Raw genomic sequence first — 9,393 nt, 5'->3', positions numbered from 1 at the left:
AGCGATTATCTTGTAACTGTGTAGTATATAAACACAGACATAGGGTTTACACTATAAGTGTTATCATTATCGAGAATATTATTTACTATAACCCTAGCAGCTCTCGTGATATTTTGTTCATCACTGAGAGATAACAGTTCCAGATTGTAACAGAGTTTATTGTTTAAATAAAGTTTGTTTTCTGTTACATAAGTTCTTGAAGTTTGATTTGATTGTAATAAACACTGTATTCACCCCCTCTACAGTGAAAGTGTGACCTAACAGACCTGATGCCCGAAGAGCAGTTGATCCAACAGCCGGGGAAATGGAAACTCTTTATCGACGGGTCAGTAGCAGGGTCAAAGTATGGGGCAGGCCTTATCCTATCATCTCCCGATGGATTTGAGATATGCCAGGACATTCGGTTCACTTTCCACTTCATCAAAAATGAGGCCGAATACGAAGCCCAACTTGTTGGGATGAGCTTGGCGAAGAACCTAGAGGAAAAACATCTAAGGGTGTTCATTGACTTTATGTTGGTGGTGAAGCACTTCTCAGGAGAATTCGAGCAGAGGGATCCTAGAACCCGAGCCTATGATATCGAGGTAAAAGAACTATCTCTATCTTTCCAGTCATTCGAGTTAAGCCAAATTTCCAGGGAAAATAACAGTAGAGCCGATGCGCTATCCCGTCTGGCATCGGCCGAGACTCGAAGTCTCAATGGTTCTATTTACCTCACCGAAGTGAAGACTCCTTCGATCGACAAAAAACAATATATGGAAATTTGCCAAGTGATAACTTGGATGATACCAATTTTGGCCATCCTGGAAAAAGGAACGTTGCCTCTCAGTAAAAAGGACGCACATAAAATCAAATATAGAGCATCTGGATACACCATCATAAACGGAAAACTTTATAGAATGTCAGCCTCACCCCCACTTTTCCAATGTCTAGATACGGAAGAGCAAAAACTTGCTCTAGAGATGGTCCATGAAGGCATCTGCGGAGAGCACCTTGCTAGAACGGCTTTGGCCTTCAAGATTTTCTGATAAGGCTTCTACTGGCCGACCTTAAGGGCCGATGCGCATCAGTATGTGAAGAAATATAAACAATGCCAGCTATTCAGTCCCATTCCGAAGCAACCACCCAAGGAGATGGCTTCAGTCTTGAGCCCCATTCCCTCTGCTATATGGGCGGTAGATATTGTGGGGATATTGTCGACCAGTACCGAGCAGGTAAAGTACTGCATTTTCGCCATCGATTATATGACCAAGTGGGTGGAAGCCCATCCTTTAGACACCATAATTGAAGAGGCGGCGAAAAAATTTATGCTGGAACAAGTTATTTTGAGATTTGGAATCCCCAGATTATGTGTCTCGGACAACGATACTCAGTTCATTGGAAACAAGTTCGGAACCTTCTTACACCATTTCAGAATTCAACAGAAATTTAGCTCCGTGGGTCACCCTCAAGGCAACGGGGCTATCGAGGCTGCGAACAAGATTATTATCGACAATATAAAGAAAAGATTGGGCAAGGAAAAAGGACTTTGGGCCGAAGAGTTACCTTGGGTCTTATGGGCTTACCGAACGACACCAAGATCTTCCACGGGAGAGACTCCCTTCAGACTAGTCTATGGACGATGCCCTTCTACCAATTGAAGTGGGCCTAGAGTCTCATCGAATGAAGTATTTAATGTTGCGACCAATAAAGTCGGTCTGTGAGCCAATATAGACCTCCTAGAAGAAGAAAGGGAAGCAGCTCACCAAAGAAATCTGAAATACCAACTACAGACTGCCCAACAGTATGACTTAGGGGTGAAAAGCGAAGTTTCTTTGTCGGCGAGTTGGTACTATGGGAATTAGCTACCTCCATGGCTACTAAGTAATGCAAGATTCAACCTAATTAGGAGGGCCCCTATTCAGTCTCTGAAGCAGTCCGACCGGGAACATACAAATCGAAGACCATGGTAGGGGAACCCATCAAAAACACTTGGCATGCATCTAGGCTCCAAAAGTTTATCCAGTAAGCTCGTTCGAAGCCCTGCTAGTCCATTTCAGTCTATTTAATTATGTCATTTAATTCAGTACCGCAACTTGAATTCCCTAAATGTGAAGCATGTATGCCATTGTATAAACTCTTATTTCTCAATGAAAGTTACATGTTCCCATTTTCCATTTTTATATAGCATTGAATGATAAATTTCTAGTTATATACTTTTTAAAGCTAGAATTATAGATCTTCAGATAGGGGCAATAAACCGGCCAACATAATAGTTATTCGTAGGCATGCATAATTCTTTTAAATTTTTTACTAAAGCCTAGAATTGAGGCCGGAGAAGTAAACCTTTTAAAATTTTTACTAAGGCCCAAAAGCGGGTCGAAGAGGTAAAAACTTTTCAAAATTTTTACTAAGGCCCAAAAGCGGGGCGAAGAGGTAAAAACTTTTCAAAATTTTTACGAAGCCCCAAAAGCAGGCCGAAAAGGTAAAACTTTTCAAAATTTTTACCAAGGCCCAGAAGCAAGCCGAAGAAGTAAGAACTTTTCAAAAAAATTACCAAGGCCCAGAAGCAGGGCGGAGAAGTAAAAACTTTTCTAAATATAACAAGGCCCAGAAGCAGGCCAAAGAAGTAAAAACTTTTCTAAATTTTCTAAAAGTAATCCAGCCCGAAGGTGAAAGTAATTCAGCCCGAAGGCAACAAGTTCACAAATAACTTTAAAAAACCAATTAAACTAGTATGAAAGGTCTTCGTCCGGATCGGAGGAAACAACCAAGGGCTCATCGACATTGGCTCAGCCAATAGGGTCTTCCATGCCGACGTCTGATAAGTGGCATTTTATATCACTTAGAACGTCTTAAAATGGCTTAAATTGGTGTCTTGAAATCAAGTATTTTGTGTATTTGATGTGTTTTTCTAGTGTTTATGCATTTCAGGGTATTAGTTGCATTTCGGAGGAGGAATCATCAAGAATAAGCCTTGGCATGTGTTCACCATTGCGAGAGGAAAAGAACGGGCAGATTACGGCGAAAAAACGGAGCAAACCTGGAAATTTTCCAGTAGGGTCCTGCGCGCCCGCGCAGCTATGCTGAGCGACCGCGCAGCAGCCTTGCGCGCCCGCGCAGAAATGCTGAGCGGCCGCGCAGGGTCGGGGAAAATAATATATTATTTTAGACTTCTACTTCTGTTTGGCTTCCAACTTCTATGTAATCTGAGTTTTATGGGACTATTATATAAGTAGATTTGAGATGTTTTTCACAGGGTAATTAAGAGGGGATTATGTTTTAGATTGTGTTTTGCAAGTAGCGAAAGAGATAAGGAAGAAGACCGATTTAGCACACAGCAACGAAGTGGAAGCATATATTCTTGTGATTCTTGTTTCGTTGTAACGTTGGATGCTAGTTTTCTTGCTTTAACTTATTTACTCTTGTGACGTACTCTGTTTTAATATAAATTAGTTTAGTTGTTATTTTCTTGTGTTAGTTTATCATGATTTCATATGAACCCATGATGGCGATAAGTTCTATTATGGGCTAATCGTGATCATGGGGTTGCAATGGATTTATTATGGAATTCTTTAGTTGATTGTTTAATACTTTAGTGTGTGATGATTGCATGATATCTAGTATTGGTTGTGCGTATTCGTCTTATGTGCGTCGCGAACATATAAGATAGGGTGTTAATCTCTTGTGAAGTGACAGTGGATCTTGAGGTTTAGAACTTGCCATGCTAGCATAGGTTCATGTCCGTTGTGCATGATTAGTGGGTAACTCTAACAGTTTTATTTGCCCTATGTAATCAAAAGGAGTAACTTGTGCTTAAATCGTTGTGTTGTCAATTTCTGTAGACATATAGGAACTCAACATAATTGATGACTATTCAACTTCTATCTTAATTGTGGATGCTTGGTAGAATGGTATTAGTACAATGAAAGTTGGCTTTTATCAGTTCCGTGTTATTCGATTAATATCATCACTGTCACATGCTAAAGGTAATAATAATGGCTATAGAAGGAAGTAATAATGAAGTTGTGATCTCATGAGTGTTTTATTATTGATAAATTACAGTGTTAGTTAAGTGGTTAATTAAGTAGTTAATTATAGTTCAATTTTAAGTATTATTATCTTAACATTGAGAAGTAATCATACATTGGTGAGTGAGTTAAATTAGACAATAACTTAGTCTGAGTCTCTGAGGGAACGAACTAGAAAGCATTCTATATTACTTGCGAACGCGTATACTTGCGTGAATATTAGTGCGTGATTTTGCCCTAACAAGTTTTTGGCGCCGCTGCCGGGGACTCGGCGTATTTGTTTAGTTTATGTACTTACCATCATTGGTCATTAGGACTCAGTGATTAGGACGTAGTAGTTAATTACTCTTTTCGGTTGTGTTTCAGGTACTTTAGCAAGCGTTTATGCAAACTCGTTCTCGTGCTCGCAAGAGGACCTTAGATACAGCTGAGGAGAAAGACGAAGTTCTTGATACTCCGGAGAAGTTAGATTTTGAGGATTCAGATTCAGGAACTGAGTAGAAAGAACCAGTAAACATGGGAGATCGTATTGTTCAAGCTGATCCAGCTCTTATGGATTTTTCTCGGCCTAAAATTGATGACATTCAGTCAAGCATCCTTCATCCGGCTATTCAAGCTAACACCTTTGAAATCAAGCCGGGCACTATTCAGATGGTGCAGAATTCTGTTTCTTTTGGAGGAGCGGCAACTGAAGACCTTAACATGCACATAAGGAATTTTGTCGAGATCTGCAGCACTTTTAAGTATAATGGCGTGACTGATGAGGCTATCAAGTTGAGGCTTTTCCCATTCTCACTGAGGGATAAGGCTAAAGACTGGTTACATTCTGAACCAGCTGGGTCCATCACTACGTGGCAAGATCTTGCGCAAAAGTTTCTGGTGAAGTTTTATCCAACGGCAAAGACTGCTGCTATGAGGAGTGCTCTTACTCAGTTTGCGCAGCAACCTACAGAATCTATGTGCGAGGCTTGGGAATGCTACAAGGAAATGTTGAGAAAATGTCCACATCATGGAATGCCGGATTGGATGGTAATCACTGGTTTTTATAATGGTTTGGGGGCCCAATCTCGGCCCATGCTCGATGCAGCAGCTGGAGGAGCCTTATGGGCTAAAAGCTATACTGAGGCGTATAATCTTATCGAGACGATGGCTGCAAATGAGCATCAAAACCCAACTCAGAGGATGACATCAGGCAAGGTAGCAGGTATTCTGGAAGTTGATGCAGCCACCGCTATTGCAGCCCAGCTCCAAGCGCTATCAATGAAGGTTGATTCTTTGGCTACGTATGGAGTTAATCAAATAGCTATGGTTTGTGAGCTTTGTGCAGGTTCTCATGCTACGGATCAGTGTTCTCTTGTCAACGAATCTGTTCAGTATATGAATAATTATCAGCGATAACAGCAGCCTGTGCCAGCGACCTATTATCCTAACAACAGAAATCATCCAAATTTCAGCTGGGGGAATAATCAAAATGCTATTCAGCCAACATATCAGCAAGGAGTAAGTAAACAGTTTAACCCACCTGGATTCCAGCAACCACAGCAGTATGCTACAAGGCAATCATATCCTCAACAGGGAAGTGCAGCTGCACCTACTAGTGCTGATTTTGAGGAACTTAAGCTATTGTGCAAGAGTCAGGCAGTTTCTATCAAGACCTTGGAAAATCAAATCGGTCAATTAGCCAATGCAGTGCTCAATCGTCAACCTGGCACTCTTCCCAGTGACACGGAAGTACCAGGCAGGAAGGAAGCTAAAGAGCAAGTCAAGGCTATTACCTTAAGGTCTGGAAAAGTAGCTGATGCTGAAAAGGCAAAAGAAGTCGAAGCTGAAGTTAGAGATGAAGAATCTAAGCAAAAGGAGAAAGTGGCGGAACCAAGGAAGACTACTGTTGAACACACTCTGCCTGAGGCTAATACAGGGGAGAAACAGCTCTATCCTCCACCACCTTTTCCTAAGAGATTGCAGCAACAAAAGCTGGATAGACAGTTCGGGAAGTTTCTGGAGGTGTTCAAGAAACTTCACATCAATATACCTTTCGCTGAGGCGCTGGAACAAATGCCTAGTTATGCGAAGTTTATGAAGACTATTCTTTCAAGGAAGGTGAAACTGGATGACCTTGAAACCGTTGCTCTCACAGAAGAATGCAGCGCGGTTCTGCAACAAAAGTTACCACCAAAACTGAAAGATCCAGGAAGCTTCACCATTCCTTGCACCATTGGCAATCTAACTTTTGACAAGTGCCTTTGTGATTTGGGAGCAAGCATTAATCCGATGCCGTTGTCGATCTTTAAAAAGCTGGATCTGCCTGATCCAAAACCCACATACATGTCGCTACAATTGGCGGACCGTTCCATTACTTACCCAAGGGGCATAGTTGAGGATGTGCTCGTCAAGGTGGATAAGCTCTTCTTTCCTGCTGATTTTGTTATTCTGGATTTTGAGGAAGATAAGAAGATTCCCATAATCTTGGGGAATCCTTTCTTGGCTACTGGCCGTACCTTGATAGATGTGCAAAAAGGGGAACTTACTATGCGGGTTCAAGATCAGGATGTGACCTTCAACGTATTCAAGGCAATGAAATTCCCTACAGAAGATGAGGAGTGCTTAAAAGTGGATGTGATTGATTCTGCGGTTACTTCGGAACTGGATCACATGCTAATGTCTGATGCATTGGAAAAGGCCTTAGTGGGGGAATTTGACAGTGATGATGAAGATAGCAACGAGCAATTACAATATCTGAACGCTTCTCCCTGGAAGCGAAAGCTAGATATACCATTTGAATCTCTTGGTACTTCTGACCTCAAGAACGCTGAAGGGAAGCTCAAACCATCAATAGAAGAAGCGCCTACCTTAGAGCTCAAACCATTACCTGAACACTTGAGGTACGCCTTTTTAGGTGATTCATCTACGTTACCTGTTATTATTTCAGCTGACCTTTCAGGTAGTGAGGAAGATAAGCTCTTAAGGATTTTGAGAGAATTCAAATCGGCTATAGGATGGACTATAGCAGACATCAAGGGGATAAGTCCCTCATATTGTATGCATAAAATTCTGTTAGAAGAAGGTAGTAAGCCAACTGTGGAACAGCAGCGAAGACTGAACCCAATCATGAAGGAGGTGGTGAAGAAAGAAATTCTGAAATGGCTAGATGCAGGCATCATTTATCCTATTTCTGACAGCTCGTGGGTGAGCCCCGTGCAATGTGTACCTAAGAAAGGAGGTATCACTGTGGTCGCAAATGAAAAGAATGAGCTCATCCCTACTCGAACAGTTACAGGATGGAGAGTATGCATGGATTATAGAAAATTGAACAAAGCCACAAGGAAGGATCACTTCCCTCTCCCATTCATTGATCAAATGCTTGACAGATTGGCGGGACATGAGTATTTTTATCTTCTGGATGGTTATTCCGGGTATAATCAGATTTGTATTGCACCAGAGGATCAGGAAAAGACTACCTTCACTTGTCCATTTGGCAGATTTGCTTTTCGTAGAGTTTCGTTTGGGTTATGTGGCGCCCCGGCCACCTTTCAGAGATGTATGATGGCTATATTCTCTGACATGATTGGAAATAACGTCGAAGTGTTCATGGATGACTTCTTCGTCTTTGGACACTCATATGATGAATGCTTGAATAATCTGCGCGCCGTACTCAAAAGATGCGTGGAAACTAATTTGGTGCTTAATTGGGAGAAATGTCATTTTATGGTGCGTAAAGGCATTATCCTTGGGCATAAGGTCTCTAGCAAAGGTCTGGAGGTGGACAAGGCCAAGGTGGGAGTCATTGAAAATCTTCCCCCACCTAATTCAGTGAAAGGAATCCGTAGTTTTCTCGGTCATGCGGGTTTTTATCGACGATTCATCAAGGACTTTTCAAAGATATCTAAGCCATTGTGCAATTTACTTGAGAAAGATGTGCCTTTCAAATTTGATGATGAATGTTTGGCAGCATTCAAGACTATCAAGGAGAGTTTCATCACGGCACCAGTTATTACAGCACCAGATTGGACAGAACCATTTGAGATGATGTGTGATGCGAGTGACTATGCGGTAGGTGCAGTTCTGGGACAGCGCAAGAAAAATCTCTTCCATGTGGTCTACTATGCGAGTAAGACTTTAAATGGGGCCCAATTGAACTACACCACTACTGAGAAGGAGCTTTTGGCTATAGTCTTTGGCTTTGAGAAATTTCGATCTTATCTGCTTGGTACGAAAGTGACAGTATTCACTGATCATGCAGCTATTCGCTATCTGGTTTCTAAGAAGGATTCGAAGCCGAGACTCATTCGTTGGGTGCTTTTACTTCAGGAATTTGAGTTAGAGATCAAAGATAGAAAAGGTACCGAGAATCAAGTAGCTGACCATCTCTCTAGGTTGGAGAATCCCGATTCTACTTCACAAGATAGGACGTTAATCAATGAATCTTTTCCGGATGAGCAGTTGTTTGCAATTTAGGAGGAAGAACCATGGTTTGCAGATATTGTAAACTATCTTGTCAGCAATATAATGCCTCCCAATTTGACATCCGTGCAAAAGAAGAAGTTTCTGCATGAGGTGAAGTGGTATATGTGGGATGAACCATATTTGTTTAGACAGGGAGCTGACCAGATCATCAGGAGATGTATCCCGTTCTGTGAGACGGAGGGGATATTACGAGACTGCCATTCCACGGTTTATGGTGGACACTATGGAGGTGAGAAAACGGCAGCTCGTATTCTGCAAGTAGGTTTTTTCTGGCCCACCTTATTCAAGGATGCTCATCAGTTTGTTTTAAGGTGTGATCGTTGCCAAAGAGTGGGAAATTTGTCAAGGAAGGATGAGATGCCATTAAATGTGATGCTTGAAGTCGAGGTCTTTGATGTATGGGGAATCGATTTCATGGGGCCTTTTATCTCGTCTTGCAATAATCAGTACATTTTGCTGGCAGTCGATTATGTCTCAAAATGGGTCGAAGTTAAAGCTTTACCAACAAATGATGCAAAGGCAGTGCTAAATTTTCTTCATAAGCAAATTTTCACAAGGTTTGGAACACCTCGGGTAATCATAAGTGATGAAGGATCGCATTTTTGCAACCGTAAGTTCACTTCTATGATGCAGCGTTATAATGTGAATCATCGAGTAGCTACTGCCTATCATCCGCAAACAAATGGTCAAGCGGAAGTGTCTAACAGAGAGATAAAGCGCATTCTAGAGAAGGTTGTTTGTCCATCAAGGAAGGATTGGTCTTTAAAGCTCGATGAAGCTGTTTGGGCTTACAGAACAGCATACAAAACTCCACTTGGGATGTCACCATTTTAGTTGGTGTACGGTAAGGGATGTCATCTACCGGCGGAGCTCGAGCATAAGGCCTACTGGGCATTGAAGAAATTGAACCTGGATTTAG

The 9,393-nt window shown here is 41.7% G+C and overlaps 1 protein-coding gene and 1 non-coding gene across 2 annotated transcripts; one reads left to right on the top strand and one right to left on the bottom strand.

Annotated features, from left to right (window-relative positions):
- Positions 1-269: 269 nt before the first annotated feature.
- On the top strand, positions 270-1,028 carry LOC141719787 (uncharacterized). Its single transcript, XM_074522166.1, has one exon. It carries the CDS (start codon positions 270-272, stop codon positions 1,026-1,028), a length of 759 nt encoding a protein of 252 aa, XP_074378267.1.
- A 3,891-nt stretch (positions 1,029-4,919) lies between these two features.
- Positions 4,920-5,026, bottom strand: LOC141722528 (small nucleolar RNA R71). The gene has a single exon (XR_012575544.1). It is a non-coding gene; the product is annotated as a small nucleolar RNA R71 (small nucleolar RNA).
- Between the last annotated feature and the right edge of the window lie 4,367 nt (positions 5,027-9,393).

This window comes from Apium graveolens, chromosome 4, assembly GCF_009905375.1.
Source record: "Apium graveolens cultivar Ventura chromosome 4, ASM990537v1, whole genome shotgun sequence".
Lineage (NCBI taxonomy): Eukaryota > Viridiplantae > Streptophyta > Magnoliopsida > Apiales > Apiaceae > Apium > Apium graveolens.
Note: the sequence above shows the minus strand (reverse complement) of the source record. Positions and strands in the feature narration are given on the sequence as shown.

Coding starts and splice junctions, on each gene's coding strand:
- LOC141719787 (XM_074522166.1), top strand. CDS start 270: ATGCCCGAAGAGCAGTTGATCCAACAGCCGGGGAAATGGAAACTCTTT.